This window comes from Tenrec ecaudatus, chromosome 11 (genome assembly GCF_050624435.1).
Source record: "Tenrec ecaudatus isolate mTenEca1 chromosome 11, mTenEca1.hap1, whole genome shotgun sequence".
Taxonomy (NCBI): Eukaryota; Metazoa; Chordata; class Mammalia; order Afrosoricida; family Tenrecidae; genus Tenrec; species Tenrec ecaudatus.
The window spans coordinates 21,866,398-21,893,247 of record NC_134540.1 but is presented as its reverse complement, the minus strand read 5'-3'; the positions used below and the strand labels follow the sequence as shown (position 1 = coordinate 21,893,247).

Genomic DNA, 26,850 nt, shown 5'->3' with positions numbered 1-26,850 from the left:
TTTAATATTTAATATTTCTCTGCATTTGGAGCTCAATTAGATTGGCCCAGAGGATGCTACAGTAATTGATAGAATACATTTCTTCACTGCTAGGTATGCTAAATTTACTACTAACAGTTATTATAATAACTGTTATATTGTTAGAATTGTTAACACTAACAATATAAATTGGAGGAGTGGCCACGACGATGGGTTAAACTGAGAGGACGAAGCAAGGCAGTGCTGTTCTGTTCTTCATGGAGACAGTAGGAGTTGCAAACAAATCAATGGCACCTGACAAGAGCACATCAATAAATACTTTAATTTATATCAATTACCATAATGATATGCACATATTATTTTGAGATGTTGCTCACTCTTCAGCACTCTTATCATGGTAGAACAGATTTGTTTCTGTGTCTCAGTCGAAAACTGTTCCTATCATTTTCAAGGTCTCACTTAGTGATGGTCTGACCACGTATCATTTGGGTGGGTGGCTGGGTGAGTGGGGCGGGAGGGCTTAACAAAATTTACTGTGTCACACGTGCAAAAAAAAAAACCCTAAACGAATGAAACTAAATCGAAGACTTCATCCTGTGATCAATTCTGTGATTATTTGCGCTTTAAGGTTTTCCTACATGGTTTCAAATACAAGCACATGTTAATCAAAGAGCTGTTAGGGATTGAATGGCATCTGTGGGAATGATATTCTGAAAGCCTCTGCTCTATGAGCAAGGCCTTGTTTGGAATGGAAGTCTGTGAACAGTCTAGCAGTTAGGTTAACATGATGGCACAATGGAGACGGGCTTGTCCTGTTCCAGTTACGACAGACTGGGAGCTACAGGAAGGACACCATGTGACCTTTGAGCTGGAACGCAGGGATTACCTGGGGTGACCCTAGTGTCTCAATGGTTTCATGTTTAGCTGTTACCCCAAAGGTTAGAGGATTGAACCCACCTTGTGAGAGACCTTTCCACCTGCCTCGGTACAGATAAATGCCGATGAAACCCTGTCGGGGAAGTTCTACTTGATCGCATGAGGTTGCCTTGAGTCAGAATCGCCTTGATGGTAGTTGCTAAACAGAAGTGAAGAGACGGGTCTGGAATAGTCTTTCTTTTGGAGCTCTGAAAGGGAACCCACAGAGCCAACACACCGGTGTGCGCTTCTAGTCTGCAGGAAAGCAGGGCAATCCATTTCCGTTGTCAAAAGCTGCTCAAATTGTGGTATTCTGTAATAGCAGCCCTAGAAAATGCAAGCGCCAACCTCCTTTTCCCTAACTCGTAATAGTGCACCATGAGCGCACGCTTAAATCCCCATGCTTCAGGTTCCCTAAGCATTTTAAAGACGTGGGCCCTCAATTGAAAGGAAGCAACCGCAAGCCCGAGGAGGCGTCTACCCTCCAGTGTGAAAGTCTCTAAGCGTGCACCGGCGAAGGGCGCATGCGCTTCACTGTCCTCTCTGCTGTGGGATTTCACGAAACAAGAAAGACTCTTTCACAAGATTTCTCGCACGTATCCTGGTCATAATAGTAATTTACCTTGCTTGTAGCCTAGGGATTTTTCTTCTTTAATCTAAATACTCAAGGACAAACTCTTAAACACAAGTGCTGTGGACATGAAAATTTATAAAATTGACACCCTCAACCCCCTACCCACGGCAATAAAACAACTTAAACTAAGAATATTATACGGAAAAAGAGATGGGTTATTAGTTCCTCTTAGAGTAGAGATGAGAAAATAAAAGGAAATGAGGTTAAAGAACCAAAATTGAAAATCCAGATATTACATACACCAACATATTGATTACATTATCTACTTTACATAAGGAGAAGAGATTTGAAAGACTATCTAATTCAACTGCTTTATATCAGTATCTTAAGAGTTAATCAATGACTGACTCTGTAAGAAAATTCAGAATATATGTAAAGCTACTATATCATCTACGCAATAACAGTTTTGTATATTTTAAATGTAAAGTTTTAAGAAGCATTTAAACCACACATTTAAATTGATCACACATCTTCCATTTTCTTAGTTATTATATTTTCTACTGATCCATTTCCCAGCATTTTCATGAATCATCTGATTTAGGTAAAGCCAACCAGTTACCATTTCTATAGCTGAGGGGGACTCTGAAATTCTCCTTTGGCACATAGGTGTTAGGCCGGGAGGCACCAAGTGCATAGATTCTCCCTTAGGGTGGTGAAGGACAGCAGGGATTCAATTTAAAAAATAAATAACAAAGCCCACACATAAGAAGCACACCAGCCTACCCCTACATGATTGCTGAAGACAAAGCGGTGCATAAGCAAATGCAGTAAAGAAAGCTGATGGTGCCCAGCTCTCAAAAGACATAGAATCTGGGGTCCTATAGGCTGGAATATAAGCAAGGGACCATCTAACTGAGAAACAAAGTCCACATAGAAGAAGCACACCAGCCTGTGAGATCATAAGGCATCAAAGGGATCAGGTATCAGGCATCAAAGACCAAAAAAAAAAAAAAAATCATAGCATTGTGAATGAAGGGGAGTGAGGAGTGGGGACCCAAGGCCCATCTATGGGAAATTGGTCATCCCCTTGCAGAAGGTCTGTGAGGAGGAGACGAGTTAGTCAGGGTGTAGTGCAGCAATGATGAAATATACAATTTTGCTCTATTTCTTGAATGCTTCCTCCCCCCAACTATCATGATCCCAAATCTACCTTAAAAATCCAGCTATACCAAAGGATGCACACTGGCACAGATAGGAACTGGAAACACAGGGACTCCAGGACAGATTAACCCCTCAGGACCAGTGGAGAGAGTGGTGATACCAGGAGGGTGGAAGGAAGATGAGGGAGAAAGGGGGAACAGATTACAAGGATCGACATATAATCTCCTCCCTGAGGATGGACAGTGGAAAAGTGGGTAAAGGGAGATGTCGGACAGCGTAAGATTTAACAAAATAATAGTAATTTATAAATTATCAAGGGTTCATAGGGGAGGGGGAATGGGAGAGGGGGTAAAAGGTAAGGAACTGATACCAAGGACTCAAGTAGAAAGGAAATGTTTTGAGAATGATGATGGCAACATATGTACAAATGTGCTTGACACAATAGGTGGATATAAGGATTGTGATAAAAGTTATATGAGTCCCCAATAATATGTTAAAAAAAGAATAACAGGCAAACCTAAGCACATACTAACAAAAATGTTTGGATACAAATATAATGCACAACATGACAATATGTATATACTTGGCAAATAAGTATGTTTGCTATATGACTTGTTTGATCAATATTATGTTACAGATATTTATGATCTAAAATCCCAGTTATCTTTGTCGCATGAGATGAAGTAGTATCATTAAAAAATTAGAGTCCAGGGAGTCCGGAAGAGCCGCCTTGGGGATCTCCTGAAAGGACGCGCTCATCAGCGAGGATGCAGTCGGCTCTGACTGGAAACGCTGTGCTGTAGTGTTTGGGAAGAAGCACCTCTCTGGGTTGGAACTGCCAACCTGTGAGTTAGCAGCAATCTTCATCGTTTGCTCAAACCAGGGACTCCCAGAAAAATACGATCACCCACGTACAGTTACCAACACCTGAGATCAAACCAGGAATCTGTAGCTCTTCAGTCTACTACTCTCCCAACAAGCAATGTTCCAGCCACTTAGGAGTTGGGATCGACTCAATGGCGATAATTTATGAAGCTGGATTTGGGAGGAAGACTCATCGACCACAAGACTTTGCCCTGCTGAAAGTGAAGAGGACTCGCAGCCCTTACTGATGATGTTCTGGGACTACAGCCTTCAGGGTGGGGACACTTCAACACAGAAAACAAGAGCCTTACACCTGGACCAATAAGTGACACCGTGAACTGATTAAAGCTGCCAAAGACTCCCTCTAACTTGGGCCCATGGAAGCAGCGGCCGAGAAAGCCCCGGGATATTGCAGTGGGTCGGTCTGCACATGGGCGTTTTAAGGACTTTATAGTGTCTGAAAGCAAAGATGTCACTTTGACCACGAAGCTGCCTCCGATCCCAAGCCATGTTATTTTCCGTTGCCACATGCGCGTGCGCACAGGAGAGCGGAACAGTGAAAAAAGAAGACTCAGGATTGACAGCAGGGGTTCTCAACCTTCCTCACGCCCCTACCCTTTCCTACAGTTCCTCATGTGGTGGTGACCCTCAAACGTAGAATTATTATTTTTTCATAGAATTATTTTCGTTGACATTCATCACTGTCATTTTTCTACTGTTATGAATCGGGCGACCCCTGTGAAAGGGTCGTTCGACTCCCAAAGGAGTCACGACCCACAGGTTGAGAACCACTGATCTACACAATTGGATGATGGTGTTGGCGAAGGATATTAACTCTCCCGTGGCCCGTCAGAAGAAGGCACATACCTGGCTTGCAAGAGGTCGAGCCAGCAAACTCCTTAGAAGAGCGAATAGTGAGAACTAGTCTCTAGAGAAGGACATCATGCATGGTAAAGTAGATGTTAAGCAACAAAGAAGAAGCCCCTCACTGAGATGGATTGACAATGGCTGTCACAAGGGGCTCAAGCATGCCCACTAATGTGAGGCTAACATAGGACCAGACACTGGTTTGTTTTGTTCCACACGGGATCATGATGGGTTACAGCAGAATCAACAACACCTAACAACAACATTTGACTGGCTCCTGGACACAAACTTGATCCTGGCTCCTGCCGACCGATGCCCCAGGTGTGAAACGTACAAACATTTTATGGAAAGAAGCTATGAGCGTCCTAAAACTCCCGGAATTCATGCGAGGAGAGAAGATACCTGATGACAAACAAAACTCCTCCTCCTTGTAAGAACTAATATTTTGGGGAGCATTTAGTCCCATTTGGGTATGCCATTTAATCCTAACAACCCCTGATAGAGAGTTGGCGATCTCCATTTAGAGCGAAGACACTGCAGGGCACACAGAGTGAGTTCTCATCCAGTATTCAGACTCGGATCCCTAGAATCCAGGGCCGGATTAGCCCTCCTGTGTGTCCCAGTAATGACTCAGCTGTTGCTATGGGGACAGGTGAGGAGGAGCTGAAGTAGGAAGAGGAGGGTTAGGTGTGAAGAGTAGCTTGACCTGCTCAGGGCAGAAGGTGGTGATGCAGGAGACATCTGGAGATCAATAAACCCAAGACCAGTCACCAGAAAAAAATATTAGAGTCCATAAAGAAAAAGGGTAAAGTTAGTTTTGTTCCCAGCGTCTTATAATTCCTATCAAATAATTTTAATTGAGCGCCACAAAGCACATGATATTTTAATAAAAACAGAGTTCAATATGAATTCTGTGGTGAGATCCAATGTGGCTGATTATTGTTATCTACCTTTCTTTGTAAAAGATATCATGCAAAACTATCATCATGGAATTTATAAAAGATGTTTAAAAAGCAAATTAGAATAATTGTCTTCTATTTTCTATCTCATGATTGGATTTTATCTATTGTTTGCTGATGCTACTCTTTTGGTTTTAAGTCAATGTTAGTATAATTATTATTAAGAGCAGCAGTTCTCAACCTGTGGGTCATGACCCCTTAGGTCATGATACCCTTGGTATCAAATGACCCTTTCAGAGGGGTCGCCTGATTCATAACAGCAGCAAAGTTACAGTTATGAAGTAGCAACAAAAATAATTTTATGGTTGGAGGTCACCACAACATGACAAACTGTTTTAAAGGGTTACAGCATTAGGAAAGCTGAGAATCCTGGATTTAGAGGAAGGTCGCATACACTAAAGTTTTATTGCACACAAGCACACCCACAATGCAATGCTGAATCATGCATTGTCTTCTATCGCCTGTGCCTACAGAGGATCAAGAGAGGCTAAAATCACTCCCGGTGAACGGTTTCTGCGTATTTCCTGCCATTTCAAGAGGCGATGGTAACGCTGGTGGTGCAGGGCTTACACACTGGGCTGCAGTCTGCATGGCCAGCAGTTGGAAACCACCAACAGCTCTGAGGGAAGCAGACTGGGCTTTCTACTCCATCAACAGTTACAGGCTCGGAAACACACGGGGGTGGGGGTGGGAGGGAAGGGGTCACCACGAGTCAGCATGGCCTGGGCGGCAGTGAGCTGAGTTCTTCCAGATACGGCTGAGTGGAAGAAGAGTTAAGCTGCCTGCTCTCCTATGTAAGAGGGTCACTATGATTTGGAGACACATGGCAGTGAGGTTGTAGTGTAATTGGTACCGTGGTTATGATGGGCAACTTGAAATCCAGGAGACTCCTGCAGGGAAAGACCTGGCGATTGGCTCTCCTCCTGATGACTAACATTGGAAACCCTTCTTGGGAGAGTTCAGCGCTATCCCACAGGCGGTGGATGAGTTGGGATCAACTCCACAACAATGGGTTCCATCGTTTAATATAGAAGGAAGGCTCTCTAAAGCATCACAGATTTTATAAATCTATATGGGAATGTAGTGTTCCTTCTACAGCTTTCCTTATAATACCTCTTCTTAAAAACCACGACTGTATGTACTTTTAGTTATTTATTACTGAATAAATAAAGAAAAATCAAGTATACGAATCACATTTTTGATCCCAATAATAGAAGTCTTGTTCCCATGAGCTCAAGTGACTCTGTTTATTTTGGTTTTAAATGACTCCGGTGTTGAAATCCCAAATTAGTTATTAGATAAATAAGCAAACTCACATTTACATGGCTCATTTTCTTCTTAGCATCAGTACTTTCCATTGTAATAAAATAGCCAGTGTTCAATTATCTACAGTCATAGACGGGATCGCAGTGTAAGTAATCCCAAATGGCAGATAATCCAAAAGCATTTATGTTGGGTTTTAAATTCATTATATGATTGCAGCAGATTTACTACCATAATAATATTTCCCCCCCTCAGCCTCATATTAAAATTCATTTGTATTTCTTGAGCACCAGCCAACTGACAGCTGGGGGAGGAGGATCCTACATCCAAGCGGGATGGCATTTTCCCTGTAGGTAACCCCATGAAGATGAAGTCAAGAGTGGATGGTGAATCGCATTTCATATCGAATACAAGTTCTACATAGTCCACTGAAAGTCAGAAAGGAAAGGTGTTAAGAGTGGACCGCTGAGTTTGATAGACATGAGTTTAGGCCATCGCTTTCTGACCATAAGCATGTGCTTATCTTTCCAAACTTCAGCCGCTCACTAATAAAGGGTGTTACCGCAGAAGGAAGTTGTGAAGATTAAATTATTTGAAGCACATAAAATGCTATTCCCAGTACCGGGTAGCTGTGGTTGTCATGTTTCACTGCAGTTAACACTTTATCTACAAGGGCGAGTCAAACAGGATTGCTCCCAGGGCTCCAGTTCGCACACATGCATGGATTTACCCCAAATCACATGTCTAAACGTGTCTCTGTGGTAAGCAGATGGCTGCAGGGGTCACAGTCTTCTTAGTGTATCTTTTAAAAAAATCCCATCCTAACTGGGCCCACTAAATTCAAGAGACAGGTCAGTCCACAATATTATGGCAACTGTTTTGGGGGATTCCAAAGGAATAATCACCATAGATTGCCTTCAAAGATACAGGACAATTACTGGAGTTAATTTGAAAGAAGTATTTTGTTTTATTTTAAAATTGAAATCTTCAATGGTGAGAAAGTCTATGACAGTTACACTGGGGAATTTTTCCATCATGACAATGTACTTGCTTATTCGTAGAGAGGAGGGATGTGTTTCTGTTACATATAACAGAATATATATTCTACACATACATATCAGCGGTTCTCAACATGTGAGTCACAACCCCATTGGGGGCCAAACGACCCTTACATAGGGGTCACCCGATTCATAACAGCAGCACAATTGCAATAATGAAGTAACAATGAAAATAATTTTATGGTTTGGGGGGTCACCACAACATGAGGAACTATATTAAAAGGGTCGCGGCATTAGGAAGGTTGAGAACCACTGATACATGTTCTATAATACATGAGATACAGTTCATGTCATACATATATTATATATATGTGCATATATAATATATACTATATTGTGCCACTTCAGACTTCTTTTTGTTCTCAAAATTCAAACAATACTTTAGAGGAAATGCCTCTGGTGTTAACGATCAACAGTAACCGACAATGAGAAACACACCCCATGCTCTTTTAAGCCTGCATCGATGTTTTGGAATTCAAAGGTTTTCAGGAAGGGAAGAACAGCCCCTTCCAAGGTGGTTCAGATCTACGCAGATGAGGTCGTCTTGCTCCCAGACAGATTTGTAATTCAGAAGGCACAAAGAAGGCTGCTGTGAGTGCGTCACAGGATGTCAGTGGGTTTGCTTTGGGAGGGTGGGGGAGCCCCAGGAGTCATGAGGTTCAGTGCTTCCACCGCTAGCAATTCAAAGCCAACAAGGTGCTCCCCGAAGAACAACTGGCCATCTGCATCCGAAGGCCAGCTTGTTGGCACACACGGCGTTGTCCTGGGCTGGAATGGGCTGAAAGCAATTGTTTCACAGTGTTTTGTTAGGACGGTTGGGGCAGAACTGCATATGGTCAGAAATACTTTTTTTTTGGCAGTATAAAGAACTAATTTTGAGAACGAATAGAATAAGTAAATATTATCATGCAAAATGTAGTCCAGATTTAAGTCTAAATGTATTTTTGAAAACCTTAGATTTTTCAGAACTTGTAAATATTTCAAAATTATAAAACAGAAACGGTGATACTGGATTAACTAGAGTGATATTACTCATAAATTAATGGCCTCGTCCTATTTAAACCAGTATCATTCTATTTAACTCACTCACAAATCAATGGTATCATTCTATTATGCCCAGCGCTCTAACTCTGAAGGCCTTACACATTCTAAAAATCTAAGGTTTCCCAACCAGATACTGCAGCCCTCAGTATAAGAAGCAACTCAGCTAAAGGAAACGAAGATCCTTATAACTGAATCAAGAGACAACATCATGATAAACAGAAAACAAGATTGATGTCGTCAGGATTTTACCTTGCTTGGACCCACAACCAATGCTCATGGGAACTGAAGTCAAGAAAGCAAACAACAGAGTCCAAGAGGTAAATCTGGGGCCCAAGACCTCTGTCAACTGTCAGAGGGCAAGGATGTCCTCTGGAGGACCGAGGGGGTCTGACCTAAGCCAGGGCATATTCTTCGTCTCACATGCATGTGAAAATTGGACATGGACCGCTGAAGTTCGCGGAAGAATGGAGACATTTGAATTATGGTGTTGACAGAAATTAATGAAAGTCCTATGGACTGTCTGAAGAACACACAAATCTGTCTGTCTGGAAGAGCTATAGCCAGAAAGTGTCTTCGAAGCGAGGAGAGAGGCTTTGTCTCACGTAGTTTATAGTCCCTGGAAAAGGGCATCATGCTTGGTGAAGTGGAGGGTCCGTGAAAACGAGCTGGACCGACTCGATGGGCTCAAGCATCCTGGGGATGGTGCCGGGCGGGCAGTGCTTCTTACTATTGCCGCAGGGTCACTGATGTCAGACCGACTTGACAGCACCTACAGATACCACTAAAAGCAGTTCCCATTTTAATTGATAGCACACCACCTGTCACAAAGTTATACGGTGCAATATTAAGCAATCAGAAATACTTGCTTTGGAGCCGCTGGGTGTGCAAAGAGTCCTGTGTTCAATTACTGTTGTGGATTGAATTATGCTGCCCCCCCCCCATTATGCCCTGTACATCCAAATCTCTAAGCCCTTGTTCTAACTCATTTAGGAATAGATTTTCTGTGCTATGTTAATAAATGCAACAGGATTAGTGCAAGGTGTGTCTTAAGCCAGTCTTTTTGGAGATGCAGGCAGTGCCCAGGTTAGGAACATCAGATTTTTCCATAGTATGTAAATTTGCTCTCTCATAGTATGTAAATTTGCTATGACTTTGAAGCAGTTGAACAAACCACTGCCGCCTCCTACCTGCACTCGCGGAAAGTGCAGCTGTCAATCATGCGGATCATTAAAAATGCCTGGCGTTGGTTCTGGCACCACACCAAACCTAGAGCTGGGCAATCACTTCTGACCCTCAGCAGCTCCACAGGCCAGAGCGAAGGGCTTCCTAGGGTTTCCAAAGTGTACATCTTTTGGGAGCAGCCGTCTCATCTGTGGAGTAGCTGTGGGGTTTGAACAGCTGGGTGCACAGGTCACACTGTAACGCGGAACGGTCAGACCCACCAGGTTCCTACAGAGCCATATGCACACGTTCTGACTCCGGGACAAAGTCCACTAAGAGGAGGGTCTTAGAGAAAGAGATTGCAAAGATGGACAGTGGCTGCCTGTCTGACCTCTGCCTCATGGCAGCAGAGGTCAGGTATGCCCGTGCTGTTAGGGTCATAGATTTCTGGAAAGGATGTGGGAAGTGAAGGTTTTGGCTCCTGGAAGTTATCTTTGGCTAATCTCTGAAGACATGATGATGAATGTGATGAATGTATATTTTGAGCTCAGGGGGTAAAATTGCCCCTTGAACTTGCTCTCTGAGACCATGCTGACTAAAGGCCACGCCCTGGCTTGATGTAGTTCTAGGTCTAAGGCTATTTTGCATATAAATGGAATCTTTTCGCTGAGATTGAATTTAACTGTTTTAAGAATGTGTTTAGGATCTACCTGTACTAGGTTTATACTGATTTCTTCCACTTACTGTTTTTGATATAAAGTGTGATAGAAAGGTTTAAATAGTTTGTATGTTCACTGCTTCCACTGATTAAACTAGATCTGTAAATGGCTATGGGACACCCGTGCAAGGGGGCTCTGCAAAGATAGACCCCACCCAGCGCCTCTCAGGGGGTCTACATGTGAAGAGACTTGTCCTGGGGCGCTGCTGACAGACAGTAGAAGTAAAAGGATCCCTTTGGCTTTTTGAATTTTGAACTCCTAGCTTGTGCCTGACACTGGAAAAGCTTGCAGGCAGCCTGTGGGTTGCTAGGTGACCACCTGCATCCACTTGTTGAATGGAAGTGGTGGGGGGGGGGGGGTTGAAGCAATAGAGAGATAGGTTGAATCAGGCCAGTAAGACCCATGGACCTGATTTATAGCAACAAGACAGAATGAGACAAACATGGTTGGCTGGTCTGAAGTTGAAAGAATTGTGCAGAACCTGAGCTACAGTATGGCCTAGCCACGGGGCCTAAGGTTGTTGAGAATTTCTGACAGGCCCATGGTCAAACGGCGAGGCAGCCAATGGACACCCAGGTGAGGCTAAGTGAGGCAGCCCACACTGAACTTACTAGAACCCAACCAGATAAAGATAAGACTTTTGAGCCTGTGAACTGGTGCGCATTGCTGACTTTACGGATGGTCTGTCCTGATTTGACTTTGCTTATGGATGAAGATTTCACAAGGCTCCAACTGGAATGAAGATTCTTCACCTCAAAGAACATGCTTGTCTCCTGAGAACAGTGGGTTGATTTAAGTGAGCACTATAGAAATTAGATATCTAAAATGGGGAGGGTAGAGGCATGAAGTAGCTGGTTTACAAACTGTCATAGATGGGAGAATATATCGATAAGATTATAGGATTAGGGTGTAGGTGTTGTTAGACACAGATTTTTAATCGGTTGACTTAGATTATATTTAAAAGAGGCTGACACATTTTGAGTTGTATGCATTTTAGTTTTATCCTGCTAGGCACAACTATAATTTTACTATTATCTGTGTTTTAAAACTTCTGTATGGCTAAAGAGTTGTGTAAAGGTGTCCAGTTGACAAGGGGTAGTCTGTGGTAATTTCATAATCTCATGTCAACTTGAAGATATAAAAGTGAAGGGGTGACCTATTGCAGTTAAGGTTTTTGTGCCAACATGGTCCCCATACAACATGTGGAGGGAGTTTAGTTGGTCCATCAGGTCACAGACTGATTGGAGGACGACTGAGATAAATGGCTCTCTGAGGCCAGCCTCTTTTTCTTCCTCCCTGGAGGCAGGCCACGCTCTCTTTGCACCTTCCTGTTGATAAGCCACTGGGAGCCACACTGAGACCTGCAAGAGCCCTGAGGATGCGTCCACCACCATTGAATCCTCAAAACTTTGCACAGGCCAGGCTGTGATCTTCCTGCATTCTGCATCAGTGCATGGGCTGCCTGAGTCTGAAGAGGGAGTTGTGGACTAGTATCACACTGATGAGCTAACACTGGATTTATGGACTTCATCTGGTCTGGGCTGAGATTCTTTTCAATATACAAATACTGTTTGATGTAAAGCTCTTTCTTAAACATATGTGTGTCTCTGGATTTATTTCTCCAGTCAGTCTGCTCTAACACACACACACACACACACACACACACACACACACACACACACACACGATGAGATCTGGTTTGTAATCTGGGGGCTGCCAGTATAAAAGAGATTAAAGAAGCAGAAAGAGCAAAAGTAGGGGAAGAGAGAAGCCAAGGCCCTGGAAGAGAAGGGTCTTCTGCAGGAGAAGCTCAAATCAACAAGAACTTTGCTGCAGAGGAGCTAGAGAAAGGTTTCTCCTTGAGTCAGCACCCTGAATTTGGACCTTTAACCTCCCCAAATGGTGAGAAATCACATTTCAGTTTCTTAAAGCCATTCATTGGTGGCATTTCTACAACAGCAGTCATCCCAAACAAAGAGAACTGCTAAGCAGAAGTGTGTGTTGGTTCAAACCAAGGCCAAAAGGTGGCCCTGGAAAACTTCCTGTAAACACAACTCTAAATAATAATTTAAATGAAATATTTCACCTTTAATTTTGAAAGATAATACAGAGATGCTTTAAATTACAAAATGGGGGCATATAGCATCACTTTCCTACTGTTGTTAAATTCTGATTTAATCTTTCATAGCTGTACATTACAGGGGAACGGATATCATCACTGATTGAGTTTTAAAATTTACTAAAATCTATATTACCTACACTCTTTTAGCAAAAGAGAAAAAACAACCAATCATCTAAACCCTGATTTTTTCACAAGACCACACACCTCAAGCCTGGTTGTAAATAGCCCACAATAGATAGGGAGATACAACATTTAAACGAGTTTTTGTAAAAGATAGAAAAGGATGTCTGATCAGCAGTGACTAACACATGAATGTTATCATTATGAGGGAATAACACTTTACTGCTCTAAATAAAACATATAGAGTCAGAATGTTTTAAATTACGTAGGAGTTCAGAAGTAGTCTGACTTTCAGGGCACGACTGTCTGAGAAATATCTTCAGTAAAAGTATCAATCAATACAGAATCCAACACTCAGGAACACATGAGATGAGATCATAGAAGGAAATATAGAAGAAATAAACATGACACAGAAAGACCATGGAAGATGAACTTTGAAGAGGATGTAATGTTGGCAGCTTTGAATAAGGCGGGTTGACAACTGTAGTTTTTAAACATTCAACATCAATTTGAGGGGGACGTGGGAGAAGGGGTGGTGGGGGGAAAGGAAGTGGTGTTAACAAACCCAGGGACAAGGGAACAACAAGTGATGCAATCAGTAGTGAGGCAGGTGTAGGAGGCCTGGTAGGGTGTGATCAAGGGTAATGTAACCAAAAGGAATTACTGAAACCCAAATGAAGACTGAGCATGATAGTGGGACAAGAGGAAAGTCAAAGGAAATAGAGGAAAGAACTAGGAGGCAAAGGGCATTTATAGAGGTCTAAATAAAGGCATGTACATATGTAAACATTTACATATGAACATAGGGAAATAGATATGTGCAGGTATTTATAGATTTAGTATTAAGGTATCAGTTGGACAATGGGCCTCCACTCAAGTACTCCTTCAGTGCAAGAATACTTTATTCTATTAAACTGGCATTCCATGATGCTCACTTTTCCAACATAATCACTGAAGAAAAAGTGGGTGAATAAGCAAATGTGGTGAAGAAAGCTGATGGTGCCTGGCTATCAAAAGATATAGAGTCTGAGATCTTAAAGACTTAAAGGTAAACAAGCAGCCATCTAGCTCAGAAGCAACAAAACCCACATGGAAGAAGCACACCAGCCTACATAATCACGAGGTGCTGAAGGTACCGGATATCAGGCATCATCAGAACAAAAAATCCTATCATTGTGAATGTGGGTGGGGGAGGGGGAGAGAGTGTGGAGAGTGGAGACCCAAAGCCCATTTGAAGGGCACTGGAGATCCCCTTATGGAAGGGTCTCCAGGAGGAGGCAGCTAGTCAGGGTGCGATGTAAGTGATGAAACTTACAATTTTCCTCTAGTTCTTAAATGCCACCCCCCACACACACACTATCGCAATCCCAATTCTATCTTAAAAATCTAGCTAGACCAAAGGTTGTACACTGGTACAGATAGGAACTGGAAACACAGGGAATCCAGGGCAGATGAACCCTCCAGGACCAGAAGTGTGAGTGGCGATACTGGGAGGGTAGAGGGAGAGTGGGTTGGAAAGGGGGAACCGATTACAAGGATCTACATGTGACCTCCTCCCTGGGGGATGGACAACAGAAAAGTGGGTGAAGGGAGACATCAGACAGGGAAAGATATGACAAAATAATAATTTATAAATTCTCAAAGATTCATGAGTGAGGGGTAGCGGGGAGGGAGGGGAAAAATGAGGAGCTGATGCCAGGGGCTTAGGTGGAGAGCAAATGTTTTGAGAATGATGAGGGCAATGAATGTACAAATGTGCTTTACAAAATTGATGTATGTATGGATTGTGATAAGAGTTGTATGAGCCCTAACAAAATGATTTAAAAAAAATCAATTTGATAGCTTATATTTCCAACCTGAATTTTTGTTTCCTGATGGTAAAAGTTTGTTTTTGTTTTTTTAAGTATGGAGTTCTATAGATCACAGTATCTCAACCAACTTTTCTTTATTCTTCTAAAACAAACCTTATATTGTATACATTTCCCAAGGAAGTTCAGGGAACTTCCAATGTAATGAGATAAAAAAAATTTAATTAAAAAAGGACCACTTATAGTATATAAATGTGGGAGGAAAAAGATAAAGGGCCAAGTTTCTTATCAGTTAAGGGCAAAGTAGCTTGTGTAAGACTGCCAAATGAGTGACAGGACCCTGAGGGGAACAATAAAAGTAGGAAGCACCCACATCTTAGAACAGGCAGCCCCTTGGGATCCAAAGGGCACCAAGACCAAGTTGAGAAGGGCTAAGGAAATAGGAAACACAGGGAGGCCGTGGGATAATTGATGTTACCCTGTGGGAATTACAATCAATGAGATGAAGCAAAACATGCATGCATTCTTGAATGGAAAATTGATTTGCTCTGTAAACCTTCACTCAATTCACAATAATTAGTTAAAAAAAAAGACTGATGCTCTTCAGGGATGATGGAAAAGCTAGGTAAAATTTTGAAGAGAGCCCTTTTCTACGTGGGAGGGCAACTAAATCCATCAACATAGGTAGGTCTTAAACTGAACACTGCCACAGAGTCAATTCTGATTCATCGCGACAAGACCCCAAAATCAAAATAGCACAATGGCAGCCATGATTCCACACCACTTTTTCCTTGAGGAATGCAACGTATAATGCATTCAATTAAAACAAGTACGCCAGGAGACTGTCTCAAATTACCGTAAATACTCGAGTATGAACGACCCGAGTATCAGCCGAGGCTCCTAGTTTTACCACAAAAACTGCATTAAAATCGTGCTCCTGAAGGTAGCATCCACCCTGGATTCCCTGTGCCTCCAGCCCCCATATGCACCAGTGTACAACCTCTGCCCTGTCCAGATACCTTCAGGACCAAGGGTGTGAGGGGCGATGCTGGGAGAGTGGAGGGTGAGTGGGTTGGAAAGGGGGAACTGATTACAAGGATCCACATATGACCTCCTCCCTGGGAGAGGGACAGCAGAGAAGGGGGGGGAGGGAGACTCCGGATAGGGCAAGATATGACAAAATAACGAGGTATAAATTACCAAGGGCACATGAGGGAGGGGGGAGAGGGGAGGGAGGGGAAAAAAAAAGAGGACCTGATGCAAAGGGCTTAAGTGGAGAGCAAATGCTTTGAGAAGGATTGGGGCAGGGAATGTATGGATGTGCTTTATACAATTTATGTATGTATATGTATCGATTGTGATAAGAGTTCTATGAGTCCCTAATAAAATGTAAAAAAAGAAAAGAGGAGAAAAAATGATTAGGGAAAAGAATGTACAAATGTGCTTTATACAATTGATGTATGTATATGTATGGACTGTGATGAGTTGTATGAGCCCCTAATAAAATGTAAAAAAAGAAAAGAGGGAAAAAAAAGAAAATGATTATGGCAAATAAAGTACAGATGTGCTTTATACAATTGATGTATGTATGTATGGATTGTGATAAGAGTTGTATGAGCCCCTAATAAAATGTTTTAAAAAAATCGTGCTCCTAAACTCGGCTTATACATGCGTATATACAGTACTTGAAACTAAAAGGAAAAATAACAAAAACAAACTTCCCAGTGATTATGAATTTTTACTGTTATTAAATATGAACTTTAAAATAATGATAGCAATGTATTCCAGAGGAAGCAGAAAATTTCACTCTACACTGGAATGGCGTAGTGGATTATCCATTGAGCAGCTAACCACAGGTCCACAGTTCAAAACCCTCAGCCCCTCTGCAGGAAAAAAGAAAGGCTTGCTGACCCCCATGAAGACTTACAGCCTTGGGAACCCACCAGGTAGTTCAGCTCTGTGGAGTCCTTATGAATCAGGATCAAATTGGTGCTGGTCTGGTATAAATGATCTTAACGTTTTATTATTATTATTATTATTATTATTATTATTATTATTATTAAAGGAATCATCCCTCCCATGTCATATTTCTGGCAGTAACACACAACTGTGCAGACGTCTCCACATTCCCAACAGCCCTTTTGGTTTTGTTGTCACTGTAAACACTGCTCTTCCAGTCTCCCCTTCAGAGCCTTGGTGGGCTGTTGTGCTGTCATGTTGGGATTGCTGACCACAAGGTGAGCAGTTCAGAACCACCAGTTGCTCAGAGGGAGAAAGACAAAGCTTTCTATTCCAGTAAATATTTAGTCTTGGCAACCAACAGGGGCAGTTCCACCCTGTCCGACATGGTCCATATGAGCAGAACCGACCCGCAGGTAGTGAGAGGGAGTAGACTGCTGTGTGGGAGATCATTAGCTGTCGCTTGTCATCCAATGCCATCACTTGATTAAAAAATCTCAAAAGCACAGGGGCTAGAATGCCAAACTCGATCCCATTAAGGCTCTCAGAGGCTGCCAATGAGAAACCCTCATGCAAAATTAAGAAAAAGAAAGTGAGACAGGCGAGGGCCACCTTGCTGATGGGGCTGCTGGTGGCGATACACGGGCCCCCGCATCTGGTTACCCGTGTGGGCTGAGAGGCAGCTGTGTTGGTGTCACCAATGGCAACAGCAGCAGCTTCCCTGTCTGTGTGGGAGCGATCACTGTGTCCACGAGATGGGAGAAAGGTGGGCCATGACTGCCTTGCGTGTCTCCCTCTTCTGGTGATTCTGTAAGCATCTAAATAGATGTATATTACACTTCTATCACTCCAAAACTTTAGAGCAGCTTGGGCTTCCTATACTATACTTCAGTGTAACCAAAAATCCAGAACCAAACTCACTGTCATTGAATTGATTCTGACTCATCGTGACCCTTTAAAGGCAGGGGAACTGACCACTGTGAGTTTCCAGGATTGTAAGTTTTTTAAGGAAGGAGAAAGTAGAAAACCCAACATGTAATGCACTAAGCCACCAGACTGGAGAAAGACAGCACATCAACACAGATAGGAACTACAAAAGGGAGGGAGTAACACTTGAGGCTTTCCACCACCCACCATGTAAATCCTAGGTTCTATCATGTAGTGTGTGCCTGGCACTCTGCAGCCCAGACTGCCTCTCCCATCCTTCCACTCGCCCTGCCACAAACTGCATACGGTTTCCCTCAATTCCTGGAAATCCCAAGCTTTTCTTATCTTCTGCTATCTCTGTAAAGAATTCTTTCCCAAGCATTTTTTCTCCATCACAAGCCTGTTTTTCCCAAATCCTATATATAGTTCAGACGTCATTTGGGCATCTCCTCTCTCAGGAAACTTTCTGTGGTACTGCTAACTGCAAGGTCAGCAGTTCGGTGAGGCTTTCTATTCCAATAAAGAGTTACAGTCTGGGAAACCCACAAGGACAGTTCTACCCAATCCTAGTGGGTCGCTGTGAGTTGGAATGACTCGAGAGACGTATTTGGTTTGGTATCCCTATGTGCCTAATCAATTCTTCCATTTTGTAGGCTGTCACACAATCAGCTGCCCTTGTGTCCATCTTAGAAGACTATAGGCTCCTTTCAGGCTAAGACTAGATTCAATATATGTTAAATGAATAAATGAAAGAATAACTGTAATTTTAATTATTTGACTTGCACAAAGAGATTATACATACATACACACACATGTGCCTCAAAAGGTTCATGGGAAAATTCCATTACATTTTTTTTTGGCAGAGCAAGTGGTTTTGTTTGTTTGATATAAACTATTAATTACACTAGGGATGTATTTATATCAAAAGTAGTAAAATATGTTGAAAGGCATTGTATTCATTAAATAGCAAGTGAGATTTGAATATAACTCCCAAGAGGCCTTTAAAATTTCTTGAGGAAATTTTACTATCAATTCCAAGAACTTTTTGAAGCCCATTTATATGCCAACTGTCCAATCAAGTCCATTATCTTTTAATTCCATGTTCTATAAGCACTTTGAAGCTCCCTCCTGTAGACCCCCATGTGATGCCAGAGAAAAAGTGATTCTAGTAAGTTTTGAGTCAAAAGACGATTTCCCAGATACACTTTCTATTTTCTATACAAGTCGTTTTCTGGAGGGTCAAACAAAACTACTGTCATAGGTCCTGCACCTTCAGAAAGGCAATGGATTCTGATGTGACCTACTCATGATGAATAATGTGATATGTCAGCTTGTATTTTCAGTTATGTCTGACCATTCACACACCAAAGATGTCTCAAAATTTAACCTAAACATGTACGTCTCCATGTTACCTCATCTTCACGTCGCGGAAACTGATTTAGTGACGAAAATGTAGAATTTAAGTTTTCAAATCCCTTCCAATAGGAATGACACAGAAAATACTCACCAATAGGAATGGAAAGAAATATCAATGCATGAATCTCATTTAGTATTCTAAATGCTAAGGTTTTGCTCAGGAGAATTGGAGAGGGGGTGTAAGGGTGAAGGGGGGAGGGGGGGAGAGGAAGAGAGGGAGGGAGAGCGAGCCAGATCAAGAGTGTGTGTATTAGTTTATGACTCAGCAAGAATCCTCAATGCCTTTACCTCTGGCAGGGTAAGAACTAGGGTGCTCTCTCACTTGAAAATTGGAAGCGAGGAGATAACAGGATTGCATGCAGGTAGGGACCCCTACTACTGCCCCAAGGTGAAACAGGGCATGGAGTCAGACGCCATTGATTGGGAACGTTGAATTGCCCTATCCAGGGATTCTAATGAGAAGATAAGCAAGCGTGAATCTGAGAGTGTTAGGTGAGCACTTTCATAGGTGGGCACTTGATGGGTGTTCGAATCCCATTCTTTATGGCCAGAATCCAGTTCTGACTGCTCAGTCATGGTTCTACCTGTGGAGAAGTATTTTTAACACCACACTTGAATGAGACATCTCCGTAAGTGTCAAGTCGGGTGAGGAATGGAGGAGGTGAAGTATCGCCACTCAAAGTTTTTGAACATTCTGAAGACAGGATCAAGTTTCCAGTTTTCATAGGCTCAGCGGTGAGGAGCAGAAATGTTACAGGTATAAGAATGAATGCAGTACCATGCATGTGGAGGCTCTCTGTCCTTCATTGCTGCATCCCAATACCTGGAAAGCCTCAATGGAGGAAGCGAAGAAAACAACGCTAGGGCTGATGTACGATTTCTCTGCTCATTTCTTTCTTAGTTCTCTCCCCTGGTCACTGCATTGACCAGAATATCATGATGTTGAAGCTTAGAGCTTGAACTTGATCACAACATATGTAAGCGTGAGGGTGTGTATGTTTGCGATAATAAATGTAAGCTGAATTGCATTACAAAGTCTGAGAAACTAATTATATAATTTTGCCACCAAACATTCTAATGGTTTTAGCAATTGATGTAAATGAGTGGCTTCATTAGCTTTGGCTATTCTGATAATGGTCTCTTAAAGACATCGAATCAATGATGAATTTGACCAGTTTTACTCTCATATCTGCTCCCCTGTTAAGTGGGAACTTAACTTAAGCAGGCTGGGAAATCACTTTAATGAACTTTGCCTCTAAAAAATAAGCCAAGGGGAGAATGAGCATAAACACGAGGTGAGGGTGGGAAGAGAGGCTCCCGACAAACCTCTACCAAATGTGGTAGTAGACTTCTAACATTTCATCATGATCCTAACTTTACCTAGAGGACAATTCTCAATCTAGTGCCAATTTTCTGTTTTAGTTGTGTCGTGCTTTTCTTGCAATTGGATTTTTATTGTTTAGAAAATGCATGCATCTTTTACACATAGCAACGTTTAAAATAAACATTGATGAGAAGGCTCCAACTGAACAAAAATTTATTTTGTAATTAAGTCACTTGAAAAATGAGTTATTCAATGTGGAACATATGGACAAGTACTTGGAAAAAACAATCCCGCCCTAGACTATCCCAGATAGAGGTCAAGAACCTAAGCAAACCCATAGTAAAATAAAAAATAGATATGGTACTATGAGACATCACATCCCTCACTGACCCACAGTCCTACAGGCGACAACACTGGAGACACAATGTGGGAATTGCACCCAAGCTGACCCCACCACACTAAGGCAAAACACTAAGGGCGTGCAACAGAACAGCAAGGGGAACAGAGCAACCAAGTCCTCAGGGAATACCCAAAATAGACTTTGGGGCCGGGGCTTGGCATCCATCAGAATCAACTGGAAAACACTCCTAAAGGCCAACAAACAGTCTCTGAACTAACTACAAGCTTTTCTTTCTTTCCCACGCCCCCCCCCCTTATTGGTTTGTTGTTGTTTTATTTTCTTTTGTTGCTTTGTTTTGCTCTATCTTGTTTTGTGCATGTTATTATCTCCACAGGTCTATCTCAATAAGATAGGCTGGATGAACAATCTGGAAGAGAAAATAACAGGACTGAGGGTTCCTGGGGGGCATGGGAGAGCGGGAGGTGGCAGGAAAGGAAGTGGTATTAACAACTCCAGAGCCAAGGGAACAACAAGTGGTCCAAATTAGTGGTGAGGAGTGTGTGGGAGGTCTGGTAAGGCTTGATCAAGGGTAATGTAATTCCAAGAGGAATTACTGAAACCCAAATGAAGGCTGAGCATGATAGTGGAACAAGAGGAAAGCAAAAGGAAATAGAGGTAAGAACTAGGAGGCAAAGGGCATTTATAGAGGCCTAAATACAGGCATGTATATATGTAAATATATTTATATATCAGGATGGGGAAATAGATCATGTGCATATATTTATAGGTTTAGTATTAAGGTAGCAGATGGACAATGGGCCTCCACTCAAGTACTCCCTTAATGTAAGAATAATTTTGTTCTATTAAACATTCCATGATGCTCACCTTCCTGACACCATCGCTGAAGAGAGAGCGGTGCATAAGCAAATGTGGCAAAGAAAGCTGATGGTGCCTGGCTTTCAAAAGATATAGTGTCTAGGGTCTTAAAAACGTAAAGGTAAAGAAGCCATCTAGCTCAGAAGCAACAAAGACCACTGGAAGAAGCACACCAGTCTGTGTGATCACCAGATGCGAAGAGATCAGGTATCAGGCATCAAAGAACAACAACAAAAATCATATCATGGTGTGCTCACCTTCCCCATACGATCGTTGAAAATAAATGGGTGCATAAGCAAACGTGGTGAAGAAAGCTGATTGTTCCCTGGAGTCTTAAAGGCTTGAAGGTAAACAAGCGGCCATCTAGCTCAGAAGCAACAAATCTCACATGGAAGAAGCCACCAGCCTGTGTGATCATGAGGTGTCCAAGGGATCAGGTATCAGGCATCAAACAACAAAAAGTCAAATCATTGTGAATGAGGGGGAATGCAGATTGGGGACCCCAGACCTATCTGTAGGCAACTGGACATCCCCTTACAGAAGGGTCACAGGGAGGAGATGACCCAGTCAGGGTGCAATGTAGTAACAATGAAACATACAACTTTCCTCTAGTTCCTAAATGCCCCTCCCACCCCACTATCACGGTCCCAATTCTACCTTACAAATCTGGCTAGACAAGAGGATATACAATGGTACAGATAGGAACTGGAAACACAGGGAATCCAGGGTAGATGATTCCTTCAGGACCAGTGATGAGAGTGGCAATACCAGCAGGGTAAGGAGAAACCAATTACAGGATCTACATATTACTTCCTCCCTGGGGGATAGACAACAGAAAAGTAGGTGAAGGGAGATGTCGGACAGTATAAGATATGACAAAATAATAATTTATAAATTATCAAGGGTTCATCAGGGAGGGGGGAGTGGGGATTTAGGGGGAAAATGAGGAGGTGATACCAAGGGCTCAAGTAGAAAGCAAATGTTTTGAGAATGATGATGGCAACAAATGTCCAAAGGTCCTTGACACAATGTATGTATGGATAGCGATAAGAGTTATACAAGCCCCCAATAAAATGATTTTTAAAATCCTTAGAAAAATTTTTAAAAAGAAAAGAAATACAGTTATCAAGAAGCCACCAACAAAAAAGTCCCTAGACCAGAATGCTTCACAGGAGAATTCTAGCATGCATTCAGGGAAGAGCCAATACCAATCCTCCACAAAGTATTCCAGAGTGTAGAAAAGGATGGCAAACTCCAAAAGTCGTTCCACGAAGCCAGTTTAACTTTGACACCGAAAGAGGGCAAGGATCCCACAGGCATAGAGAATACAGACCGATTATCCCTAATGAATGTAGAAGCAAAAATTCTTAACAAGATATTGGCCAATAGGATACAACAATATATAAAATGTGTCATCTATCATGATCAGGCAGATTCATCCCAGGGATGCAGGGATGGTTGAACTTCTGAAAAATCCATCAATATTATTCACCGCATTGATTTAAAAAAGTATAAGAAACATCAGACAATATCAATAGATGCAGAGAAAACATGTGACAACATCTAACACCCATTCCTAAATAAGATGCTCAAGAAGATAGGAGGGTCATTTCCTCAACTTAATGCAAGCTATTTAAGAAAAGCCTGCAGCCAACATCATAGACAATAGAGAAAAGACTAAATCAATCCCACTGAAAAAGGGAACCAGACAAGGATATCCCTTGTCCCCACTTCTATTCAATATTGTACTGGAGGTTCTAGCTAACACATAAGACAGTGGAAGGACATTAAAGTACCCAACTGGGAGAGGAGAGGGTGAAATTACTGCTATTTGCAGACCACATGAATCTGTACATTGAAAATCCCCAAAGCTCCATAACTGGAGTACTGGAAGCAATAGAAGAATATGGAAGAGTGGCAGATACAGATCAACAAACAGAAGTCGATTGGTTTGCTCTATACAGTGGACAAGGCCACGGAAGAGGAAATCAAGAAGGCAGTACCCTTCACTGTAGCCCAGAACAAATTGAAAAACCATACGCTCCTCTCCAGGGGGAAGAACAACAGAAAGCATGGTGGAAGGGGGACAGCTGTCGGTGTAAGATATGAAAATGCTAATAATTTATAATCTATTGAGGGGTTATGAAGATGGGAAGAGAGAGGGGAAAAAAGAGGAGTTGATACCAAGGGCTCAATAGAAAGTAAATGTCTCAGAAAAGAATGAAGGCAACAGATGGACTAACATGCCTGATGAAATCGATGTAAGGATTGTACCAAGCGTTTTGTAAGCGTCCCCAATAAAATGATCTTTTCATAAAAAATAAGTACATAAAATGAGTTATTTTACTTTTCTTGAGGGGACCTGGTGATACCAGGCTTAGTGGGATAGGCATTTAGCGGCCAGTCAGAGTCAGCACGCAAACCCATCAGCAGTGTCCCATGAAAGTAAGAGGAGGCTGCTTGGTCTCAAGATTCACAGTCTCAGAAGCCCCAAGGGGCAGTTCCATCCTGTCTTATAGGTCACTATGGGTAGAAATTAACAATGACAGTGAGTTCGGATGTTCTGAGTTTTGTTACTCTTTCCCTATGCTTCTATGTTTGTGGGATCTCTAAAAACCTATTTTCTTTCTTTCTTTTCATAGAGGAAAGCAATATGGTTCTATTTTTGTGCCATGCTAAAACAAAACAAAAAAGCCTGGCTTGGGAAGTGAATTACTTAATGCGGCTCTGGTAGTCATCCTCAGTGTTCACACCCTCCAAAATACCTTTATATTTCCTGTTGGGTCTCTGAGGAGAGGATGGGAGAAGATACTGATAGGCTTCTGTAGAGGGTGCTCCTTCACAGGATTCATGGTGATGGCCATGCTGCTGCTGTAAACTGAGCCATCTGTGAGACAGGAAAAGGGTTCTTACTACCAACAGAGGCCACGAATGGGGGGAGTCCTGCAGACCCTGAGACCCCTGCACAGGGAACCACCTAGATGACAGAGAAGCAGCAGAGCAGAGTGTTGGACTTCCCAGCTGTGGTGGTTATATAATCTGGGGTCAATTTGAGGATTCAAATCGAAGGGGTGGAGTCTAGCCTGTCAATCTGGTCATGGCTAGATGAGCTCATTTGGAGGTGCTGAAAAGATAAATAGCTTGCTGGAGGTGGGACACGTGGTCACTCCCTGCAAGACATCTTGTGGAGAAGACACATGGAAAGAGAGGCTGACAGAGCCAGACCTCTTGAGCAGGAGAAGCCACGTGGAGACCCCTGCCAATACTGAGATGCCTCTACCGCCATTGGATCCACAAGACTTCCCACCCACTGGCCTGTCATCTTCCTGCATTTGGCATCATTGCATGTGTTTCATGAGTCTTGAGAGGACTTTATAGATTGGTATCGGACATATGGGCTAATACTGGACTTAGGGACTTGGACTGGGATGTGTTCTTAAGGTAAAATTGCTCTTCATATAGAGCTCTTTCTTATATATTTATGAGTCTCCCTGACTTTGTTTCTGTAGTCTGCAGACACTAACACACCCACCCATAGGGATAAATAAAGCTGAGTGCTGCTGGGCAGGAGGCTGGCTTGTGGGGCTGAGTTTACTAACCCAGGAGCTAGAGCAGAGCTTATGGCGGAGGGGCGTGGCCTTTAGGCATTTATCAGCAGTCCCTCCCCAAAAGAATTTGTAATGTGTTCTCACTCAACAACTGTCTCCTGAGCATCCCTTACCTGAACATGATCTGTTAACTTCCTTATGAGCCCCATAACCATATGCATTAGATATTTCAGTGTGTCCATTGTCATGAAGAACACAACAGTCTGATCATGAAACTCAGATTCAACATACTGTATGCTAGAAGACACTATGCGGGGTTAGGAAATAATAGCAATGCATATTAATAATGCCTCTTTTAAATTCTAGAAATAATTCACAGTAATGAGTTTCCAAATGCCCAGCTATAGTGCTTAAGTGTGCACGGTGAATTTATAATCTCAACTGTAAACATATGGCAACACTAACCAAAAAAAAGGGTTGAAGCAAATAATCTGTCAGAAATGCAAATGAACACAAATAAATTCGGGGAGAAGAGGCAAGTCAGGGAACCGAAAGCCTCAAGGACGGTTGGAAAGGGCCAGGCTGAAGACTGAAGATGACTCGAGCGGGCGGGTCTCCAGATGAGGTGCACGGCAGCCTGGGGACGTGGATTGCCTACCAGGAAGGGGAGCTCTCAGTCTGTGGTACTGTGCTTTAGGCATACGTGGCCATTCCCAACAAAGTAGTTATAGGTTGTCTAAAGATCTGACCTTGGGCAATTTTACAGACACTAGATGGATGGCCTATGTCTATATGGGGGAAAAGACTCGCAGTCCTATGAAGGTAAATCATTCTGATTAGCAAATGCCAGAGCTTGGGGAAGGAGGGCAGTGTGGATTTTCTCTGTGAAACATCCCCTGCCCATTCAGTAAGTTTCAGCAATTATGTGCTACAGTGAATTAGAAGCAATTATAAATCAGTCAATCTTTGCATGAACCATATTCCCGTGTGAAATAGTGGAGCAATTTCACAATAAAAATCAAAACCAATAAACTCAATCACTTAGGAAAATGCACCTGCAGTGAGATCTGTCTGTGGTACACGACAAGCTGCCCAGTAACGGCCGGGGAGAACCCTTGTGTCTCCAGTAGAAGGCAATGTCTCCCACCAACATATGGGGAGGGCTTGACAAAGTTCACGAGAGAATTTCATTATCCCTTAAAGCAAAGTTGGTGAAGCCCCCTGTAGAGGCAATTGTATACGAGGACTGTATACCAGGACATGCTATACCTTGACAGAGACCCATTAACGTCACTGGAATATGAAGGACCACAGTGCAGTCCACTATTACCTTGATAACCAAATGTTTCCAGCACCAAGTATGAATGCCAGTGTTTTCAGTGTGAGTTTTCTTTTATGTTGGCCCTCCGAAAGCCATTTTCTCAAGTCCATGCTAATTCATGGACCCTACAAAGGGTTTCCAAGACTTTGTACATCTTTATGGGAGCAGCCAGCCTCAGTGTTCTCTTGTATAGCAGCTGGTGGGTTTGAACCACTGACCTTGAGGTTAGCAGTCCAACACTTACTCAACAGCATCACCACTGTTCCATTTTGGATCAGATGAAACCAAAGAGATACTTTAAGATGTATCCTTATAAGCTGCAGATACCTGGAACCATTGCTAAAAATCCTGTTTTAGTTAAACTTGCAGTGTTGAAATATGAAATAAAAATAGGATGAACAATAGCTCAAATGCTGTTTATTCGTTGGTTTTAACAGCCGGGGTCACCTTTGCCAAACAAACTCAAAGAAGGAGAATGTGATAATCCCTGCCAAGTGAGAAAGATCACTGACCACTGACTGTGTA

The 26,850-nt window shown here is 42.5% G+C and overlaps 1 protein-coding gene across 4 annotated transcripts in view; it reads right to left on the bottom strand.

Moving 5' to 3' along the window:
• The window catches only part of KLF12 (KLF transcription factor 12), a 519,184-nt gene that overhangs the window by 173,371 nt on the left and 318,963 nt on the right, over positions 1 to 26,850 (bottom strand). For 2 of the 4 annotated variants that reach the window (XM_075562976.1, XM_075562977.1), the window contains one exon: positions 24,222 to 24,343. The exons of the other annotated variants lie outside the window; for them this stretch is intronic. In XM_075562976.1, the coding sequence (XP_075419091.1) occupies positions 24,222 to 24,320 (99 nt within the window). In that variant the 5' untranslated portion in view covers positions 24,321 to 24,343. The remainder of the gene's footprint in view (positions 1 to 24,221; positions 24,344 to 26,850) is intronic. 4 annotated transcript variants of the gene reach the window in all.